This window comes from Pholis gunnellus (genome assembly GCF_910591455.1).
Source record: "Pholis gunnellus genome assembly, chromosome: 4".
Classification (NCBI taxonomy): Eukaryota; Metazoa; Chordata; class Actinopteri; order Perciformes; family Pholidae; genus Pholis; species Pholis gunnellus.
The window spans coordinates 6,369,158-6,392,778 of NC_136530.1; the positions used below are offsets into that span (position 1 = coordinate 6,369,158).

The following is a 23,621-nucleotide window of genomic DNA, read 5'->3' on the forward strand; positions in this document are numbered from 1 at the left end:
AGTCGGTCGGGGCCAAACATAGCAAAGTCCACCACCCCCACCAAAAACAACAAAACCACTCCGTAATAAACACTTTAATGAATGTATTCAGTACCGATACATTAATACTGTTCTGTGTCAAAACATAATAATTGCATTGACATGTGAAACTCATTGACAGTTTATTAGCTGCTTCCAGAAACCACTCAAAATACTCAAATTAAAACTGCAAATCAAAAACCAAATGAATACACCTTACCTCTACATCTGATTAATGCTTCTGGCTGTTTTATCCACACAAAAGGAAATTCTGTTCATTGGCTTAGTTCTAGGAATGCTTGGACTTATTTTTAGGCACTTGGACTCATGCATTGATTGATCTTCAACAAATGTAAAAATACTTTTATTTTTAGGATATATAATAAAGTGCACAGATGTTTAAATTCTCTATGGCCACGTCAGAGCTTTTAGTCATTAACCTCTACATCACAAATGTAGTGTCATTAACTTTTGAAAATGTTGTGCATCATGAAAAACACATTGATCATTAGAGCAAGCAGATATAAGTTTTTTTTGCAAACAGTTCATCTACAGTATACACCAGTCTTCTGTCACCCTCGTGGAGAAACACAACACATTCTTGCAAGTCTAGTTGTGTGGTCCGCTCTGCTCCATCGCCACATCTCCCTCAGTCTTCTCAACGACCTGAGGAGCAAAAGGTCCCACCAGCCAGTTGAGCGGTGTGTTGTTCAGCAGATACTCCACGACACCGTCCAGAGACTGTTGAACCTGGGAACAAGCACATACTAGTATCACTTTCAACACTATTACCTAACCCTAACCAAAACAACATTACCGTATAAATATGCTAAGCTTATTGTGGGTAGGAAATACTGAGGTTATATGTGTACATAACTAAATACAACATAAGCTTGACTGTCCTAGTTTCATAAATGCATATGAATGAGCAGATGCTTGTTTATGTGAAGTATGCAAGAGTTTCCTGTTTAATTGCTGTTCAATAAGACTGTGTTTATTACTCAAGCAGCATTATAAAGGTAATGGAAGGACTAACTGTGAGAAGTGATGGCACTGAAGAAAAAAAAAGAGACAATTAAACTTCAAGCGCTACACTATATTTAGCTAAGCTGATGCAGCATAAACAAAACACTGCGGTAAAGACAACGAGGTGCAATTATTACTTGTTTCAGGTGTTGGCGGCTGCGCTCCAGAAGGAGGGGTGTGATGGTGCTGGTGGTCCCCAGAGAGGAGTGCAATTCCTCAGCTGATCGTCTTGCGCTGGTGAGCTGGTCCTGGACTGCACCTGGCAGACCTTGAGCACTTGACACCACGTTGGAGCATGCTGATCTCAGCTGGTCACTCAGACCGTGCACCATGGAGAGCACACGCCATTCCAGCTGCTGTGAACGGAAAGGGGAAATAAAAATAAGAGATGAATGATTTGCATATTAAATAATTAAGCTGCGACATATCAACTCCTCCCCAATCCTGCTGATGACATAATGTAACATCGCTCCTATCCCACATCAATCTGTGGGAGCATTACAGACATTGTCAGCCACTAAAATACAGTCTGATTTATTGCTAACTTTATTGATTTGTTCTTATCACAGTCATGCTCTTAGATTTCTTTCATTTGTTCAAGTGGTACTCCAAGTGACTTTGGAGTACACATGCTTTCTAAGTACAGTAAAGTATACACTCTAAATGATGTCAAATGCAAACATAATCTGGTTAGAAACCATCAAATCAATTCCCCAAATGCTTCAGCCCTGACCTCAGCCTCATCTCTGGTCCCATCTGGCTCTGACTCAGTCTGTCCCGCTCCAGCCTGCTTCTGCTTCCACTCTGTCCAGCGCTGCAAGAGCTGCTCCGGGGCTCCTCCTATCTGGTTACTGGCGGTACCCAGACTGGTACGGGCGACCTCCAGCAGGTCCAGAGTACTGGTGATCTGAGCCACTGTCGTGTAGGTGGCATCCCTGGCATGGCCAGCGCGGACCAGGGACTGCTGTAGGGCTCGCTCCTGGACTTTGGCGGAGAGTTTCCCCAAGCGGACAAAGTAGCTGGGGCTCGATGGGGTAGTCACCTCGCTGCTGGCGGGTTCAGCCACAGCAGCTGAGAGAGAATAGCATTAACCCAATATGTATTCAGAAGAGATGTTTTATGTATAAAAATGTAAAAATGACATTAAATATTTAGGTGTGAGCACAAAGTCGTGATTATAGAACTTTTTTTGACTCAAATTTTACGCATATGGTGTTGTGATCGTTATACTATGACCGCTTTTTCCTAGAATTAGATTACGTAATCGCAATATATCGCCTTGTTTACAGCAATATCACTGACGGACATGTTTTGAGTAATGGATGGAGGCACATTGGGCTCCTTCCCACTGTGCTAACTGGTGCATCTGTTCCGAGTTGGCCTACTCGACTCTGACCGGGTTAGAGCGCATCTGCTCAAGAGAGACCAAAAGACTCGAGAGCCACCAAAAACCCCCCCAACCAGCCGTCTGCGGAAGCTAAGTGATATGCAGAAAGACTCTGTCTCGCTGTGCCTCCGTTAAAAGCCACAGTAACCACTGAACAAATCCAAAATCCCCAGAGCACTGCCATTACGGGTACTTTGCCGCTGCCGCTGATAGCAGTTGCCTCTCGAGTATTGCCGCTATGTTGGAGTATGGCAGGTTGTCATGACATCACAGTAGCAGGTGTCAAAGCTGTGAGTGTTGGAAATTGTAAGGGCTTTATGGGCCAAGCTAACAGAGGGGAAGTTCACTGGAATGTCCTGCCTCTTTCTCTATGAATAGCATCAACCATTCATGTGTGTCAGATCCAGTCACAGATGGAGAATTTAACACTTTTATCACACGACCACCCCCCCATCCTGCTGCATCACCTTGTCTCGGCTTTATAGTGATAATTATTTTGGACAGTCTCATCAAATTTGCCGTTTGATCTATAGATCAGTGAAGCAAGGACACAGTGTCAGCTACTGACACTCATAGTAAATGGCAAATAGTGCAAATGACGCCACTCACGCATATTAATTATGGAACAAATTAAAGTTTCAGTGAATGGCAGTAATGCCAGCTACAATTTAAAATGTATGACATTAAACTTGGGAGTCATGTAAGGGATGTAAAGGCTAATCGCTGACCTTAAACTTTAAAATGTTCCACTTTAAAGCAAAACTGAAGCATTAATAATGGATAACTGAAAGTAGATGTACTTTCTCATATGCCAATGTGGAACTAGTTTATCAAATGTATCTTTTGATTGCAAGTGCAAATGTAAAAAGAACAAAAAAAAAGGACCAGATATGACATAAAGGCGGCGTAGTAGATCTTGAATGGCATTTTTAAGGAATGAAGAGGAAGTAATCGCTCATGAAAAATATTAAAAGATATATTCTGTGATCCAAATGTGTCCGTTTAATTTATGAAGCACTTGGATGAAAAATGGAATGCTTACTGACTGAGTCTTAATGCCCTAAATTTGTTTGCTTTTACAATAATCTGTGATAAAAAAAAAAAAATTGGCCGCTGGTTGTCCCATAATTAACTAATTCCAACTTCAGCCTTGTTTCTGCTTCATTTGATCAAACTCTCAAAAGACACCGTCTGCACTTCAGCGTTGGGTTTATCTCCTCCCATGGCTTTTTTTATATTCGACTGATTATGCTCTCCACAACTAATAGAGCTACTGACCCAGCTCCTTCTCAGTGAGTGGCAGGTTATGGTCAACCCAGTCCTCGGATCGGCTCAGGGCCAGGCCCATCCCACTGCTGACCATCTGGCCCATCCTGGTGCCCATGGCGGTGAGGATACCTCCGCTGACTGCTGCCCGGGTCATCTCCATACCGCCCATCACCGCCCCCATCACAGCATCTTTGGCCCCCGCCACCGACTGGTACATCATACCCACTGTGTCCGACACCAACTGAGGAAGAAAGAGCAGATTATGAGTCATGCTTGGAGAATCATTTATGTATTTTCTACATCGCTCTTATTGATATTTGACAACAGGGTAAGCTGAGGAGGACACCCCTGAGAGTTTCATCCCACTTTTATGGTTAACTGGAGTGTAAAGGCACGGTCACAAATGCAGGCGAGTGACAGTCGCCGATTCACACTGAAAGTTCACCAACGTGAAACTCGACGCAAAAGATGAGACTTTGCTTCGCCACCGGAAGAGAATGTCTTTTTGCCCCTTCGTTCACATGGAGTGGAAGTGAATGGGAGCTGAATCTTCATTTTGCCTTGTGTGACCGTGCCCTAATACAACTTGTGGACACATTTAGAAGGCTAGTTAACGACCGCAGCAATGTTTGAAGTGTCTCGATAGATGGATGTGTAAGTTGGAATGTCACTCTGTAGAATGACCTGGTGTGATTAAGGGCGCATCCATTTCGATTAAGTAATTATAGAAATAATAACATGAAAAAAAAATAACTCAAATTATAATATTATTCAATGTTTATGTCTATTAACTGATGTATCAATGTAAATAAAAGTAATATAACTATTTTTGCCAAATGGGTTTCAGACACTCTGGCCCGTCAGCTGGAGGTCGGTGGGGCTCTGAGCCTCTGACAGCAGCGCTCTTAATTTCTAAAAGACAAATAGAGCACTCAGGGGCCACTGACACAGTGGATTTATGAACGTACCCCTCTGACTCCAAACGCCAGGCAATTCTAACCAGTGGGTTGGGAATGTGAAGTATGTAAAACAGCTTTCAAATTGACAGCCATAGTAACATTATAATTAATAAGTCTAAAATGTACAGTGAAAAGGTATGTCTGACCTTGTCTGCTGGTTGTTGAAGAATAGGCAGCTTCTCTTCCATCTTATCCAGTCCTTTCAAGGCGTACTCATTCACTGTAGCAACTGAAACAAGTATGCAACAGAAATTCACTAATAATTTAAGAGGAATAATAATAAATGTTTTCATGCTCAAAAGAAACCTCTGCAAACTTGATCAGAGGGAAGTAATACAAAGTACCACAAGCAGTAACTGTTTCATATTTACAGTACAGTAAGATCTGAAAGGCTTTTACACATTAAAATGACACCTCCAGTAAACCAACTGGAAATTCTGTTCCAAGAAGAACAATCCTATTTGTACTCCTGTTGTATTCTAGCCTGACATCCGTTTCACACCTTTAATCCGCAACAAGCTTGTAATATTCATGATATAGTCATTGCAAATACATTACATCATATTTCTTTGCACAGAGAGCAGAACTCACGCTGTGGCTCTATAATGTCCAAAAGCGGCTTTGACCCCGTGGTCGCGGCTGCTCCCAGGGATCGGACCCCACTCTCTGCCGCATCCATCACTCCCTTCAGCAAGGGCACACTGTCTTTGGTGCTGCTGTAGGCGCTGGAAACCACCTCGCAAGCTGAACTGACCAGAGGGAGATGGCTCACTCGGGAAACAACATTCTAGGACCAAAAAAACCAACAACCATTACCGTCATTGAAAAGACATAAAAGAGAGTGGGAATTGCAATGCAAGCCATTTTTTTCTGTAGAGTTTAGGTTTTCAGTTCAGGATAATGATCGATTCCCCACAGTGGCTTATCGAGCATCAAATGAGTTCATAATAGGCCTCGGGTTTGTAATACATGTCATTCTGGGTCAAGGTGCTCCTCACCTGCTGGTCTCCATTAGCTGGTTCTGTTGCTGCCGCTGCAGTCTCATTAGTCTTCCCGCTGTCTGCCATTGTGACTGCTGGATTCAATCTGTGACACGGAATATGGAGTGTCAGAAACAGAGGGTGCTTGGTATGCATGATGAAATACATCTCTGATATTCTTTGTTTAAGTGACTATCTTCAAAGAGAAAGATATGTCTTATGAATTCAGGAAATGGAATCGCTGTCCTGTCAGAGGGTTTAAGAATGTGGGCAGAAAGGCAACTCAACCATATTAAATTCATTTGTCAACACTGTGATGCAATGAGGATGAAACTGCTCTTAAAAAAAACTAAATGTTGCAGCCACGCAGACACTTCCAGTCAGCACCCTGTGTCAAAGTTGAAAGTAAAAATAATGGATAATGATACATTTTTGGAGTTTAGTTTTTTTTTTTCTTGTTTTCTTCCCACGGCGATATGTTTGCATTTTAAAAGCGATACAGCATCTTGAAACATTAAAGTCTTAACATCAGAGGCTGAGGAAAATGTTGAAGTTTGCTTTTGAAAATATGGATTAATGCGGCCAACGTTTGGTAGATCAAGGTGGGGAATTAGAACGCGTGAGTTCTAAATTTACATACAAACTTCTACATTTAGTGCCATCGGGAGTAAAACAAGAATCTACAGTTTGGTGATCAGCTGTGCGTCAAGGAAAACTTCAAACTGGAACCATGGAGGTCTTTCCGGCGGCATCACAGAGTCACAAGACATGTGACTTAGCTTAATATTCAACCTCTTAGTATGTGTATCCGGAAACAATACATGTTTCCCAAGGTGACGATTGTGACAACATGAAATGAGTTTATATTCATGATATGAGAAAGAGTTCCGGGGCTCCAGAAGTTAGTCTGATTTAATAAAACTATGGATGAGAGTCAAGAGGGAAGCCATGAATAATGGCTAACTGTGAAACGGCAGGGCACTGACGCTGGAGATTGATCGCTCACATGAAGGCGTGCAGGAAAAATGGACCTCGATACCATCTACATCAAGTGAAAATTCTTAAGTGAAATATTGAGCAATACTGCAAGTCTGCTTCCGTAAAATATTGCTTTAAACGAAAACTAGGCCAAAAGAATTACTCAAGTGAAATATTGCTATCCTATTCCATTAATACAATGAGCTATTGCTTTAAATAGAAGCTAAATCTAACACTAAATTGGGTCAGAAAAGGGTAAATTAATGAACTTCACACAAAACGGGAGACATGAGTGAATATCTCTTGTAGGAGAGGGCGGTATGGATAAAAGCCTGTATCAAGTTATACTGTATGTAATTTAAAACTGCAACTCAGAATCCTGCATATTCTTTTTAGGATTAAGTAATTCAATTTAAAAAAATGACAGAAAATATAGGAAAAATGTCCATAAGGCCAAGGGAACTCTCCAATTGTTTATACGTCTCAAGTAGAGTGGAAACGTCAATTAAATTATCAGTTGATTTAATAAACTGTTTTTCTCATGTGTAATTATTTTGATTATCAATTAATTGTTAATGTAATTTCCAAGAAAAAGTAGGCTACCAATCATTCTCTGGTTTGAGTTCCTAAATCGTGAGGATTTGCTGCTTCTCTTCGTCTGATGTGAGAGCAAACTGAATATCTTTGGAGTTCAGATTGATGGCAGACAAAAAAACAACAACAAGCAACTTGAAGACGTCGCCTTGGGTTCTGAAAAAATGAAGAAAATGTCATTATTTTCTGACACGCCATTAATCGACAAAGGAAAAAAAACGTGATAGCCGGTGCTCCCCAACATGTGGACGCCATCTGTTTGTGTGCCACCAGACGGCACAGGGAGACATTAGTGGACTCCACCTGTATTTACCGAAACACTGGTTGTGAACCCTTGTTGACCTGATGTATAGGGCGGACCAATCAAAGAAAGACACGGCCTACGCGATCATATTGCTGGGGACCATGCGGCAGTCGCGAGTGGAGTGCAGCCGCACAGATGCAACGTGTTGCCAACAGGCTTGTGAATGCTCAGGTAGATTAGGCTCCACACCCACCTGACAGAAGGAACGGTTAACGGAGAGATGAGCCTCATATACAGAACTCAACACAAGCAGTTCAAACAATGGATGGCCTTTATACAGAACCACTGTCACATCATTTCACAGACTCTTTTAGATGTCAGGGTGAATAAAAGCTCTCTGATATTTTTCATGACCTGTGGTGTTCCAGACTCTGTGCGATTGCAAATTGCATTTTGTTGCAACAGCTTGGTTGAGCAACATCTTTTTTTTTTTTTTCTAAAGCGGCAGTTGATGACATCTTTCACTGGCTTTATTACAAAGCAAAGTCTGACACTATTCCCCCTGCTATCAAGCGAGAGATGAACGCGAGATAATTCTCAGCGACACTGCACATATTATGAGGAAGGCTGTCGCAACACAAACTAAGCTAACAATCATCCCGCTGACAAGTGACTCCAGCAAAGCGCTTGGAAAAATGTCCTATTGCGTTACAAATACGGTTTGTCACATCCTCACAATGTTGAGACACATCATTCACTTTCAGAGAAAAAGAAAAACTGCCACGCTCCCTCTGGAGCTGAAACATTATGTGACCTTTGATTTTAATGGACAAGCTGGTACATCTCCAGGAAACTATTGGGACACTTGCAATAGACGGCGGTGTTGCAGCCACAAAGGAAAGATGACTTCTGGCCAGTGGGTCAAAGAGGTCTACAGCTCATCCAAGACACTGTAGCTGTTCCTGAGCTGACGGATTGAGAATTTAGAAAGAAAGACATTTTAATGTGGACAAAAACAGTGACGGGTACATTAATCAAAGACAGGAAGAGCTCTTAAAAGTGGAATATAAATTTTAACTTTTATCTAAAATAGTGTAGACCCAGTTCAGTGACATCAATTTGAATTGGTTAAAAAGCATTTAATGAGAGCAGAACCTGTAGCGCAGGTGTCAAAACCCTCCAAGGGGCAATAGGATGATTACAGGAAAGAACGGGAAAAAAATCCATTACACAATTTCAGGCCTCTAAAAATCCATAAAATGAAACAACTTGAGAAGAAAAATAATTAAGTATGCGCTCTCAGCTCATGTCCACACACTATGAGGTCACTGTGTAAAACATCATAACCACAGACACCGTATACAAAATACTCTGTGTTTGCATGAGTTGCCAGTGAGCCCATTGTGGAGAAAAAGCACGATTTAACCGCAGCACTCTTACGTGACAAACGTGCACTGTGTCAGTTCTGCTGAGAGGATGATTTCCAACCCGTTTAGCTGCTTTTGAACATAGCACTGTGTCATCTCAATAGGGCGCGTCATTTGTTGCAGTTCGTGGTTGATGAACTTTAACCCAGATGAGAAACTATTATGACTTGTTGTTAAAGTCACTTCAGCAAACAACAAACCCTCTTTGCATCGATTGCTTCTTATTTATCATGACTTCCTGGGCAGATACACGCATCGACGTTAACGAGCAAAGTAAGCATTTAGTAGTTGTTTCACCCCTCAAAAGGAAGCGTTAGGTTAGTTAACTTGGGTTAACTTACAAGTTAGCTTAGCGACACGTGTTTGAGAAGTTGATTTAAAAACAAAACAGAGCTGTTAAATGAGCCACTGACCTCGCTGGTCGCTCCTGTGTCCTGGGGTGACCTGCAGTGTAATGTTGGTCAGTGAACCGGACCAGCCCACAACAAGGCTTTCTGTGTGGCTGAGCTGCTGCACAGGAACATTACGGGCAGAAAGGCGGAGTTCTGGTCAACTTTGAACCTATTGAATCACAGCACGGAAGTTACAGTCACAGCTGTCTCATCCGGTGCAATAAAATCATTTAAAAAAAAAAACTCAGCTAAATAATCTAAATTGATACATAATAACGAAACCAATTTGTTTTATGTTTTTATTACTGTACTCACTCAGCTGGAGTTTGGACTTGCCTTGCTGATTCGTCCCTATTTTACAAGATGTTCTCATTCATAATAATATAAAGTCATAGATTGTATATTAAGATGGATGAATTCAATATGTGTTGTGGGAAGTAGTGGAAACTAAGTAGGCCTATATTAAAGTGCTGTAAAAAAATAACAACTTGGGAAGAGATGGATCTTTTTAATGATCTCACTTCAAATCACATTCATGAGACAATTTGTCTAATTTCAAATGAGATTTTAGAGACAATGGTGCATTGTTATAAAATAATTTTAAAACAGGCTAATAGCAGACCACCTCAAGGTCTCACTCTGAAATAACCAGGACATTCTGATGTAGGATTCCAAAGTTAAGTACAATTTTGAAGCACTTGAGTATATCTTTCATATTCTGCTTTATAATTCTACACTAGTTCACTACATTTCAGAGGCAAATAAATAACTTTTTACCTCACTACATTTCTTTAACAGCTTTAGTTACTTGCTACTTTTCATATTATGATTGTGCATACAAAACACAACAGTTTATTAAACTACCCAGCAGTATATAATGCAGTTGGAATTAGGTCCATCTCCATCTGATTGTTGATTTTTAGAAAGATCGAGGCAAAAGACACACACCCTTGTCTATATTAATGGAGCTGAGGTGGAGCAAACAGTTTTAAGTTCCCGGAAATCAGCATCACAAACAGCCGGATGGTCCTCACACATCTCCATCCTGGTGAAGAAAGCTCATAAACGGCTGCATTTCTTTAGGAAACTTAAGAAGGTAGATTCCTGTGCGTGCCACGTTTTTGTTAACTTTTACAGAGGAGCGATGGAAAAGCATCCTGACTGGAAACATTACAAACTGGCACATCATGTGCACGGCCCAGAACAGGACGCTGTGCAGCTGACTTAAACCGCGCAGAACATCATATCTACCGAGCATCAGTGATATTGGTGAGAAGAGGAGCCTGCAAAGAGCCAAATTAATCTTAAAAGACAAAACCCACCCAAGCCACACACTGTTCACCCTGCTGCCTCCTGGAAAGAAATACAATAGAATCAGCTGCCGTAGCACCAGACTCCAGAGCAGCTCATCTCTTCTGGCTGTGAGACTGAATGTTTTAGATCACACGATTTTTAATTGTTTATTAATGTATTTGTCAAGAACTATAATTTCTCCTGTGAAGCATCCATATCTCTTGCATTAACAGTTAATGGATAATTGACAATATAATAAGAAATATTTCTTCATGTTTTATGTGAATATCAAATATGACATATTTACTTATAAATCATACGTATTAAATTCATTTTATTTATTTATTTATTCACAAATTATTTCTCTTTACTCCAGTTCAATGTGCAAACTTCAGATGAAGACCATAAGATGCAACGAGATGCTGTAAGAAAGCTCCAGAAGAAGTAAGTGAACCTTTTGCACTGTTTTCTTTTTTTACCATACTGCTCTATTTCCAATTTCAATAATTCATCTTCAAATGTAACTTTTCTTTTTGTTTTGCCAAATATGTGTAACGCTATAAGTTTAACCCCTTCTCTTTAGCATTTATCAGCAGCATCCACCTGATAAATGTTTTAAATCACACTATAATGTAGTTGAAAGGACATTTAAGTGTTTATTCATGTTGTGTAAACAACTATAATTCCTCCGATGAAGTATCCATAACTTGTGCATAAACAGTTAATAATGGACAATACAATTATTATTATTATTATTATTATTATTATTATTATTATTATTATACAATTATGTATTTTATGTCAATATCAAAAAGTCTATATCTATTATATTTATAAATCATGTGTATTATATAAGCTACATTCATTTATTGTGTTTATAAATGAAAGATGTATCTATTCATTCATACATTCTTCTTCACTCTCCAGGTTAATGTGCAAACCCAATCTCCTGATGAAGGCCATGAGATGCAACAAGATGCCACAAGAGAAGCTCCAGAAGAAATCTAGTAAGTGGACCTTGAGTTAAGAATGTTTTGTGAAACTCTTACTCATTGATAAGCTGTGTTCATACACCAGTTATCGATGCTTCATATGAAAAGTTATAGTTGTTGACAAATACATTAAGAGACACCTAAAAAGTCCTTATGCTTTTATTCTGAAACGTTTGCAGGCATAGTTGAGTTTAATTGAAATTAGCTTAAGCGATCAAAAAAACTGCAAAATAGAAAAACTTTAATATAAAAGATTTTTACAATTAAACATATTACTGGTGAGTCATGTGTGATTCTGAATGCCAAAGTGAGCCGTTCCCTACTCTGCCTGTGCGCTCAGCCAGATAGCTGATAGTCAGGCAACCATGTTAACTGCAATTGACATAGGAAACCCTGAGAGGGCAGTCTTTACCCATTGAGTCAACCTAAACTTCTTTTTTTTCTTTCTGTAGCCTGAGTTAGATTCATTCCCATCTAAATCCTTGAGATTCTTTTTCTATTGCAGACGCATTACAACTCCAGTCTATTTTGTGTTAAATATTAAAGAATTTAAGATTAAAAAATCTCCAGGAACAATGAGTCTTGGCTGGTAAAAGAGGAATAGCTGTAACAATAGCTGCATTCATTCACGTTCTTATTGCATAGTCTCACAAAACCTTTCCTCTTCATGTGGCACTCGCACATAACACTGAATTTGATCATTGTAAAGCCAGTACAGAGACTTCCCCTGCTGGACGCTGTGTATCGTCCCCGCTAGAACTCTATTAACTCTCCCTCTTCATTTACTGAGAATTTTCATTATTCAAGCCATTACAGTTTTCATTATGCGTCCATTTGTTTTTTTTCTCAAACGCCTGCACCGGGCTCCAAACAAGGGAAATAGATTTCCTCTGATGTTGCTATCAGAAATTCGCTGAATAGGACCTGTTGTACCTGTTTTGGCCATGTTTGTGATGTAAAACCAGACTGAGGCAGTCATAGTAAACGGGTCAGAGTGAGAGGAAATAGCATGATGTGGGAAACATGGGTGTGTCGTTTTGACCACCGCTGTGTGGCTGCTTTCCCTCCAATTGTTTGGTATATACGTTTTATGAATAACCAAGCAATTTCAACCTCTGCATTTTATTGCTTCAACTAAAACACACTCAAACACACAAATCCGTGCACACACCAGTGCCACCACGCTCTCCTGCAGAAGAGTTGGCATTGTGTACCCCGAAGGCTCTCATCTGTTCCCGCTTAACTCTTAACTCTGCTCCACTGGATCAGTTGATTGAGGCCAAAATTGTTCTGGATATTGAGTAATTGAAGATTAGTAGATAACAGGAAAATCATCCGTCCCTCGGAGTAAATTGATCACTCCACTCTCCCCCTCTCTCTCTCTCTCTCCTTTCCTGCCTGAAGAGATACCTTTCATGATAACAGCAATAAATTGGCAATTTTACCAGATTTTCATGGATGTGAGAGCAGAACCCACCAATCGTATTTGTATAGATTTATTTTTAAGATATTTTCCCACAGTAAATAGAGGTGCCTACTTTCTGATCTTTTGGTCATAATAGAAAAGAAAGACACAAACTGCTATATAAAGATCAAGATCAACAAATAGCACCAATAAATAATGCAACATGAGTAAATGCAATACCCTAGATTTAATAACATATGCAATGCAGTGTAGCAGCACACAGATTTGTATACATTCATTACAGTAAAATTGTTAAAATTCCCAAATTAAAGCCAACAAATGATACAAACAAACACAACAAGTTGCGCTACAAATGTTAAATGGATACCATAAAAACTTGATGCTCAAATCCCAGGTGCACTATGAGTGGTTTCGCGTGGAAGAGTAATTGTTTCAATAAGATATCCATCATCATCAAAGCGCACTTTAGAAAGGACGTGGTCTTTGCTAAGCAATGAAAGGAGCAGTACAATTACGCTGTAATGAAATCCATTTGCTCTGTTTCATGTTTACTATCAATCCACAAGTCTCAGGTGTGCTGAGATCACATCACAAGCATTGCTTTTGGCTCGGCATTCGCTTTCCCTCCTCTTTCACCGTCATCATCACCGGCCTCGAAACTGTAGAAATTGGCTTCCAATAATAGCCGACCAGATCTTCTTGGTTTCATCAGCACGACACCATTGATGGGAATCTTATTTCCAACATCCTGCGACAAATTTCCGGAGGCTTGCAACGCAAGGTATCAGTAACATACAACACAGCTACAAATCATCTGCAGGTGGAAACTCGAGATGGACCTTTGCCCTTACTATATTCTGCCCAATAACATATTAATAAGGCATAACCCCGGTTGTGCAAGAGAACTTCGTCCATCGTGTTGAAATAATAACGAGACAGGAGGTTGAGTCACATGCTGGTAAGCACAGTATTCATTATTTAAATGTTTTCTAAAGAGGACGCATTGATGACAATATCATGATCTGAAGCGCCATTGAGGTTGGTTCAACGCAATAGTTTGACATCTTGAAAATTACTTTGCTTACTTGCTTAGAGTTAGACGAGACGATCTATAGCACTCTCGTGTGTGTGCGATAAATATATAGCCTCTAATATCAGTGCCTCTAAAGCTCACTAAATAACACGTTATATCTTGTTTACTGCTTAATGGGAGCTTGTGTGCCAGACTTTTTCTTGGCCTGAAGCAGCCGCCAACAAGTGGAGACTCCAGGAAGATGCTGGTCCTAGCCAAGAAGTAGTCTGGCCCATACCGACCTGAAAAACGTCTAATTAACGCTTTTACACTTTTTGTGCCGGTATGACGTTATTTAGCGAGTTTTGAAGGTGTTAGTAGTTTTTGTTATCTTGTAAGCTGTTTCCTTCTGTGAAGTCTTTATGCTATGCTAAGCTAACCGGCTGTAGTTCTCCAGCTAAGTGATAGTCAATTTTCTCACTTAACCCCGAGGCAGGAAAGCCTACATATTGTGGGCCTGCATCAAGGTCAGGTTTTTTACTGTACTTTTTTCCCCCAATTAATACATTTCTGTTAATGTTCTTGAAGTCTTATTGGACACAACCTTGGATTTTAGGTCTTAGTTTTATCTGTCCATCCTCAAAAGCAAAATATACAAACTACACTAATGATATGCACCGAATTGTGTGAGAATTGAGCATTCTAAGACACTGGGTTAGTTTATGAAGTAGAATCCCAAACTGAAAGCTCATAAAAGTCATTATTTTTATGCGTTCAACTTTTTGCGAGAGTAACGGTCTTTAATCTTTTGAGTGGAATTGCCCTGCGAGGAAAACTTAACTGGCTACAGACGTTTTATGACTGTTTGCCTTCGGCTTAAAGGATATTGGAAAAGTGATTTATGGGGAACCTTTAGCAGACCTTAAAAACACATAATCCACAAGATTTGTAGCCACAGTCAGATAACATGGGCAATGCCAGGTCACTGCATGCAACATACAAAATGAAAAGCAACAAATAACAGAGTGTCTGTCTTGCCATGGCCAACAGGTAGTCTCAACTCTGCTCCCACAGATAAAGCATTTCCTCACGCTGTGTTTTACGACTTTCCATCGCTTTTTAAATACCAGTCGCTGCCTTACTATTTCTCTGGGCCTCCCTGTTTATTTTGGGGAGCTCATCTCACCCCAGAGCCCTGACAACGGGTCAGCTGCCACAGCGGAGGTGGAGAGGAAACATGGACAGAGCTGACTGGCCCTGAAATATTTATGCTTCTTTAGTGTTGTGATCGTATGAGTTTTGACAGCGATGGCACATTACTGACCCTTCCCCAAAAGGCCTGAGGTGTTGCTATCTGCTGTGACTTGGAGGAGTGAGGCACAGTGCATACTTTCTTCACCATAGTCCCCATGCTTTGCTTGTTTTCTATCGTCCTCTCTCTGTGTGTGAAAGATTTCTCTCAATGTTTGAGTATTGATCCTCTCCTTGTGCTGCTTTTACCCTTTTCCGCTATTTTTTTCCAATATTATTCTCTTCAAACCTCGCCATAGCAAAGCGCGCTTGCCTTCTCTCCTCCCTCTGCCTCCTCGTCCTGCTCCACCTCATTTCCTCTACCGTTTCATCTCTGCACCACATTCATAATGACAGATTGATGGCTGCCGCTGCAGTATCGCTCAGTGATAATAAAGTCACAGAGATTGGTCTCAACTAATTTACAACACAGCCTGTTTACACACCGACGGTAAATTATTTTGTATTTAGACTTAATCTTGTAAGTAATCAGACCTTAAATTTATTAAAGACTATTAATTACACTGTCATCTTTAGACTGAGTGCAGTACCACAGACTAAAAACACGGCAGACCTCAAACAACAGTGAATAAGTTGGATAAACATGAGTAACTATAACGTTGCGTTTGCTCGTTTCATAAGCAAACATCCGTCCTTCGTGACAGCAGACTTGTTCCAAACAAAGTCTTTCCTTTACTGATGTCACGCTGAGCGGAGGAACAATTCAAAATTGAGCAGTGTTTTGTATGAATACTGGAACAGCAGGAACTGTCACTATCAAGGTCATTTTCTCTAGTTTCATTTGATACAGACTCTCTCTGTAAATGCTGCGCTAGGCATCAGCAGTGTTGATGGTGTGTCTGGTAATTTTATCACAAGCAGCTTATTCTTAGTGTTAGTGTGTAACGTCATCAACATTTCAATATCAGGTTAAAGCAATACAGTTGAGAGAAGAAAAAAGCACTGCCTCGGTCAAGTAATTATATTGGTTATAATTTTGCTTCTCCACCATCCTAATAAACTGTATTTTGTTTAGATTTGGCGTTAGATTGTGTTTGGTCAAACTTGCTTTGTAATGTTTGTCCTTGGTTATATTCCTTGGTGGAATGCGACTAGTACTGAACATTAAGTACAATTTTGATGTACTTGTACTTCACCTTTTATAGTGCTTCTACTCCACTACATTTTGGAGGAAAATATTGTACTTTGTATACTACTTTACATTTTTTTTAAAACTTCCGTTACTAGTTACTTCACAGATGGAATTATTAATACAAAATGTTAAATTGCTGTATAAATGATGTTATATTATTATAGGTTAAGCTACCCAGCAGTAAATAAAGTAATTAAAATGAACCCCGCCTTCACCAGCTGCAACATTATTTAACACCTAAAGGCATCTATAATTATAATCCAGTAACATAATATAGGTCATTCAGTATAATGAGATTTACTTCAAGTATAGTTTGTGCATTTTGACTTGAGTATGATTTTGGATACAGGACATTTGCCTGTAACTGAGTATTCTTACACTGTGGTATTGCTACTTATACTTAAGTTAAAGATCAGAGCACTTCCACCGCTGGTTAATGGAGACTTATGTAGCTGCCTGTGATGATAATGTTGTTACTCGTATTACAAGTCATTTCAAATTGATTTGTTCTACGGTTCAAATGTGTTCAATGTTTTATTGATACTAATAAATTGGTCAGAGTCTTAAAGCCAGAGATTATTAAATGACTGAGCTCCTTTGGCTAAATTGAGTCGTCAGAGCGACTGACGAGCTTGTGAAGTCACTGCGTCTGATCACATGAACCCGGGCATGCAGTCTGTGTGTCTTTGTTCGCAGCTTGGCGAACCATGTGATTACTCTGGTGGGAAGGAAAACGGTCATACTGGAGACTGAGGCATCTTTATTTCGCAGTCATTTTTCTGCTGATTTGGAGGTTGGCAGACAAAAGCCCTCGCTGTGAAGAGTTCATCTAACTTTGGCATCAGCATATATCCCCCTCCTAATGCTACTAATACACAGACACACGCGATCCGTCCCTCCTGCTGTCTCACGGTGCCGCAGGGGATATTACGACTGTGCTGGCCCTTTCCCCCATGAAAGATTAAAAAGTGCATTCTCCATCGAAGGTTGTCTGTTTGTTTTTTTTGCTCAGCTTTCTTGCTCTCTCGTGGCAGCTCTTCTCCTTTTGATCTGGCTCCGGTCTACTACACAGCGAGTGGGATGAAAGGAAACGGGTGAACAAAAACAAATGTTTATTTATTGTCAGCACACGGACTTTGACAGGAGGTGGCATGGCTCGAGTTCTTTTGTCGAACATGGCTCACAAAGTTCCTGTGTCCTGAATTATTTCTATGCAAATTAGCTGGAAACAGAATAATAAAGCTAATCTGGGGATTAAAAAAAAGTAACTTTTATGGAGTGGTTGAATAGAGTGCTGTCAGCAGTAGCTTCAGTGTGTGCACTGAGTCACTGTGGCCGTTCTCCCCCCCCCCCCCCCCCCCCCTCCATGCATCTTCCTGTGACATGTTAAGGAAAGGCAGCAATACAACCATGTAAAAATGTACCCATCATGCAGAAAACATAACATTCATTTGGAGCCGTGTTTCTGGCCACCTGTCGAATGTAAGACCAATATTCATTCTACATTTAGCTCTGTTTGTGGCCTCCACCACCTCCTTAATGAAAATATGTGGCTATCTAGCTGCTAAAGCTAAATGCTAAGCTATAATAACCAGCCGCCAACTGTGTCTGTGTGCCGTTTGATGCTAGGCAGGGTGTGGCTACAGTGGGCTTAGAGCTTATGTATAAACATCTTTGCATTGTTTTAATGATGCAGCAGCTTGAGGGATTTAACATAAAAAACGTATTTTATTAGCTTACCATATGTCTGAAAAATACGAATCTGCTGAGTCTCTCAAATAATTGTGGTGAGTAAAATGTAACTCAAAAGGACTGCTGTGTAGTATTTAGGGGGATTTGTTGGCAGAAATGGAATATAATCATAACTTTGCATTACTGTATAAACACCTGAAACTAACTAAATCGTTTTCGTTAACTTAAAATGAGCCCATACACATAGGAAGCGGGTCCTTGTCCACAGCGTCCGCCATGATGCACCAACATGTTTCTACAGTAGCCCAGAAGGTACAAACCAAACACGGGCTCTAGAGAAGGACCATCACGTTGTTCATCACCTGAAGGCCACCGTAGTTCTCCGGCACGCTTGGAAAAAGGAGGGTTCAGCAGAGGGGTATTCAGTGGGTTGCAATCTGCAACCTCACCACTAGATGCCACTAAATACTACACAATGCTCCTTTAAATGTACAGCAGTACAGTAGCAGGACTGTTCACTCAGTTTACCTTTTATTGCATAACTTTCACTTGTGGCCAAAGTGGCTGCTTTTAGGGGGAGGAGTGAAAGTCCAGTGAAGTAGCAGGGACAAAGCAATAAAAAGTGTCAGCTCTCTCTCTCTCTCTCACACACACACACACACACACACACACACACACACACACACACACACACACACACACACACACACACACAGACAGCAAACTTATCTTTTTCTCTAAATCCCTCTAAAAAGAATGAACACATTTCCCACGGTGTATTCATTTGGTATTCTTGGACCAGGCACTCAAACAATCTCGTCCAGTTGTTGCACGTTATTAAAAGACAGAACACCTCGATTCTTTTACACACACAGGCATGCTTCTTTGGATGTGAGAATAATTATTCCGCTGTTAGTGAATACTGTCCTCTGTTGTAACCTGATTCGGCCTGTTCAAAGACTCTGAGCGGGTCTCCTCTGGACAAAAGAAACTTTAATTTTAATTACGGATGCTGCAAAGTCACAGGCAGCCAGGGATGATAACGTTAGCAGGATGAATAATGTTAATAAGTACTACAGTGCTGGTGCAGGCACATTTCTGCTGTGTAAATGAAGATAAGACGAAAAACAAAACTGCAAATAACAAGCAAACCAAAACATGTCCTACACTAATATCAATGTCAGACAACAGTAGGCCATAGCATAAGCTCCACAAAGGATCTTGTGTAACAATATGCCAAGAAAAAGCCTTTGATATCTTTCTGGCATTTCTTTTTAAAGTATACACCGACAATTACATTAGAGAAAGACAATTACATTAGAGAAAGTGCTTCTTTGAAAACCTTTACTTATATAATGTACACAAAGTATCAACATTTGATCCAATAATACATTTCTGGATTCAATCTTGAATAAAATAACCTTGGGCTAAATTCATACTGAGTGACAGAAGGGGACTGTGTTTGCACATTTCTCCCAAATCAGGAATTGAGTCATCTGATTTGGCACCGCTGATTAGCAGATTGTATCAAAAAGGCTGTCAGATTGCTGCCAGTTGCTTTATTAAGATGGTAAAGAGAGGGAGCTGCACACATGAGCCCTCAAACCTATTAGTCATTATTTCAGCAGATTATATTCATGAATCAAAGTTTAAAAGTGGCCTTGGCTTTTTAAAAGTGGCCTTGGCATTAGTGATTTAATGGCAAGGTCCAGTAAGTCGTAACTCATTTACCACAGCACCAGCGTTATCCGTTGACAGTGCTGTAAATGCTTTTCAGCGTGGTCATTTTTGGCATCGAGTCCTCTACAGGCCATTTAGAGTCCTATTTGGCTTAAGTATGAGGACGTAGTGCTCAAACACTAACGCTAAAGTATGATAAAGCAACAATTACGTTTGGCTGGAGGCTTATTGAGATTTAATTTTAATGGGACTAAATTATTCCTCTGTTGTGTTAATTTCGGCTCAATGAGAAGACACAGAAAAGATATTAAACTCAAGGATGGAGACTCCTGGCGAAAAGCATTTCTTTTTGTAAGTTCACCGAGTTAGAAATTGTAGTTAAAACAAATTGTTCCTTAAGTGTGTGCCATAAAATAGGCCCATGTATGCTGAATCAAATGATGAAAGTGGATGCAAATGGACACATTGTCCCCCTGCTGACTGAGTGAAGTTTTAATTTTCCAATATTGTTATTGTCCACACTTGACGCTGCTTCACAGTTGACGAAACGAGCTGTTAATTGAGCATATGAAACAAAAAGTAACACACTAATAATTCCCGTATGACCATTGCTTGTGTTCGACCAAAACATATCATCACCTTGGCTATGGGTTCACATCCTGTCCACATTGCGTAACAACCTGATTCTTAACCGGGAAACTGCTTTGACTCATCCTCGTGGTTTTACTTTAACGTCAGCACCATTTCAGATCTTGTCTAAAACATTGTGTTTGTTCTTTTGGTAGAAACATTCCTGAGAACAAAGCTGACCTTCGAACAGCGTCTCCTCTTGTCAGCCCCTGTGCGCCCAAGGTGTGTGTCTGACCTCGTGTCTGTGTCGAATTTCACTTCTCAATAAATCTTGACACCGTGAAATTTGGTTGACAGACAACAGTGGATTTTGTGCCGCAATGACTGGATTGTGTCGGCACGACATTTGCCCAATTAGCCAATAATCAATTCCATTCCAGTCGCTGCATAACTCTGCTTCAGGTTTTGGCACAAACGGGCTCCAGGAGTCTCTTGTGGATGAGAGCAGGGAGCAGCGCTGGAGATGCTGTAGCTCACACAACCGCTAGAAGACAAACGCCGTGGTCCTCCCGCCTGCCCAAAAGCTCCGGAGCGCAGCCTAAGGAACAGGAACTATTTTTAATAAACCCGATGAATGGGACCTTGCCCTGCGCTGGATCCCGAGCTTGACTCTGTGCTGTGGAAGTGGGGCACATTTGCGGACAGAGGGACAGTATTTTCTTTCGGTGAGACCCGAGGTGGAAAAGACGCAGCAATGACAGAGCAGCAGTCGTGCGCAGCGGCGAGATAGACCAACTATTGTGGGGACGGAAGATTGATAACACGACTGGGCGAGCAGTGGCAGCGGCAGATGTAATTTCCAAACGTTGCAGCTGGTTTTGGTGCCGGTGGTGTGCTGGACGGGCTGTTACTGCGTTCTCCTTTTCATCATTCACGGCGTTTCCAGATCACTCGGGGGGGATCTCGGACGGCTGTCCGCGAGGGAGTATTGCTGCAGAGACTAACGGGGAATGCCATGTGTCTTTGCGCGACATAGAAGCTCTTTGTGGGCTGTTTTGTACCGGGGACAGGTGGTGCCGCGTTTGTGTGTGTGTGTGTGTGTGTGTGTGTGTGTGTTTTGAAACTAGCAGGGGGGGCACGGACACACAACCCCTGAGACAGTTGTCCTAGGGATGTCAGGCCGGCGTACGGGATCAGTTTTTTCCAGAGACAGGTGCGACAGGGAGGAGTAGTTTACAAAGCCCTACACAGGATCTGGTAGCGCACTAACGAGCCTCCTCTCCCCTCTTGATCACTCTCGGATTTTTTTTGGGGGGATCCAGCGGGACTCACAACCGACTCGTACTGCTGTTTGCTCGGTGGCACCGTCCCCCCCCCTCCTCCCCGATTATCAGAGGTAAGTGACCCGAGCTGTCCGGTGTGGAGGTCTGAGGTGGGTGGGAGGGTGGTGGTGGCGCGCTCTGGGGGCTCTATAGGCTCCGTCGCGCCTTAAAGCTTGGGATCAATTGTATCTGACTGTATCTGACAATTGTTTCTCTGATGACATGAAGGATTGAAGTTGTGCGATCTGGTTAAGACGAACAATTGCGAGCTGATCTGTAATCCATTCGCATCTTGGCTTTACTGTATAGGTTTTATTGTATAATTCTCAATTTCATACTGCGTAGCTCGCAGCCACGCACAAACAAGCAGCCCTCAGCTGTCCGGAGCAAGAGGCGCTTCACCATCCATCCATTGATTGGATATTGACAAGGCTCAGATCGTGTGATTAAAATCATGGCTGGCAGTTTATGTATAGTGTATTGGCCAAGATCATTTGCTACTGTACATTCTGGTGACTATAGTACTGTCATCAGTGTCACTCACCCACTTTAATCAAACCGGGTTTGCACAAGAAGCTGTTTTATTTGAGACATTTGGGACTTTCCTTGTTGTATCAGGAGGAATTTTGCCTTTTTGACATTACAATTGTTTTAAAGGGTAATTAGACAAATCTAATTTTCTAATCCAGTGAGTTTCAGAACTGTAGAGGCAGAGACTGCATAGTATGTTCACCATGCATGGGATTGGTAAAAAAATGTGCCCCTCTCCTAATGTCTTTCTCACTGTTGTTTGCATCGTGTGTTGTGTGATTGCATGTTACCTGCTAGCGGTTGTGTACGTTCACAGTCCTACCCGCTGGGCCCCTGGTGTCCAATGCTCCTGCCTTCAGGCTCTGCCGTCCCTCCCTCCCCTCTCCCTCTGCAGTAGCTGCTATCTTTACAGTACATTGAGCTAGTTGGCTGGATAATGTCAGAGTTACATTTTTTTTTGCTTTTCCTGCGCGGACCGCTGACTCTCAATAGCTGCCTCCGAGTCTTCTATAGTTTCTCCATTTTGGAGCTGCGTGTTTTTGTTGTGGCCCCTGTTTCAAATTCAAATTTCCTTTCAGCTGCCTTTTGTCCATCGGCGAGGTTTGTGGACTGGAAAGAGAGACAGAGAAGTAAGTGAAGTCCCTGAGGGTCAGAGCATTCCTATAATGAGCCCGAGTGTGTGTGTGTGTGGGTCGGGGGGGGGGGAGGAGAGGAGAGCAGGAGGACAGTGAAAGACACATCCAAAGAAAGTGAGACGCTGCTCCTTGTCCAGTGCCAAGGTAGAGACAGCCAAGGGGAACACCAGCCCCTCCACTAACCTATCTGTCGCTCTGACTGTGTCAATCAGCCTTGGAGGACAAGAGCCTCTTTAATTCCCCTTCCTCTGCGCTGTCACCCACTCTGACAGCCAGAGCTCAGGGGTGCTGCCACAGGTTACACATAGATCCTTCCACCCTGCTGCTCAGATGCTACCACAGCGGGTGATGTACTGCACCAGGCTCTTCTTCTTCTTCTTTTTTTTTTACGGAAACAATAGTGCAAACAAGGGATAGAAAGTATAGATGGTGGAGGGGAACAAGTTAAGATGAAACATGAAGGGATAGATGATCACACTAATCATCTGAGTGTTGCAGCTTCTTCGGCACGACAGAGGAACAGTGGTGCCCTCTTCTCTCATGTGCTGACATGCTCTTGTAGACCCATCACGTCACCAGTAATTACCGGAGAAGTGCTATCATAGAGAATTAATTAATAGACAACAGAGGAAATACCTGTCTGATACGATCTCTGATCTTGTTCTTGCACTGGATCTAGTTTTTGTTTGTTCCGGGGCAAAACACTTTGTGCGGAGTCGAGAATAGAATAGTTTGGCTGGTGCTTCACGTG

The 23,621-nt window shown here is 41.5% G+C and overlaps 1 protein-coding gene across 1 annotated transcript; it reads right to left on the reverse strand.

The window, feature by feature from the left end:
• Window positions 1-59: 59 nt before the first annotated feature.
• On the reverse strand, window positions 60-9,430 carry plin3 (perilipin 3). The gene is made up of 8 exons (XM_079158320.1): window positions 9,296-9,430; window positions 5,658-5,745; window positions 5,251-5,446; window positions 4,806-4,888; window positions 3,710-3,941; window positions 1,778-2,115; window positions 1,182-1,400; window positions 60-768 (listed from the first exon to the last, which is right to left on the reverse strand). Exons 2-8 carry the CDS (start codon window positions 5,724-5,726, stop codon window positions 628-630), a joined length of 1,278 nt encoding a protein of 425 aa, XP_079014446.1. The 5' UTR covers window positions 5,727-5,745; window positions 9,296-9,430; the 3' UTR covers window positions 60-627.
• Window positions 9,431-23,621: the final 14,191 nt, after the last annotated feature.

What these genes read in the sequence shown, in the direction of transcription:
- plin3 (XM_079158320.1), bottom strand. Translation starts at nt 5,726, where the DNA reads ATGGCAGACAGCGGGAAGACTAATGAGACTGCAGCGGCAGCAACAGAA. An exon ending in CAGCTAATGGAGACCAGCAG is followed by an intron (nt 5,447 to 5,657) that starts GTGAGGAGCACC and finishes TTTTGGTCCTAG; the next exon opens with AATGTTGTTTCCCGAGTGAG. An exon ending in GGACCAGAGATGAGGCTGAG is followed by an intron (nt 1,401 to 1,777) that starts GTCAGGGCTGAA and finishes TTCCGTTCACAG; the next exon opens with CAGCTGGAATGGCGTGTGCT.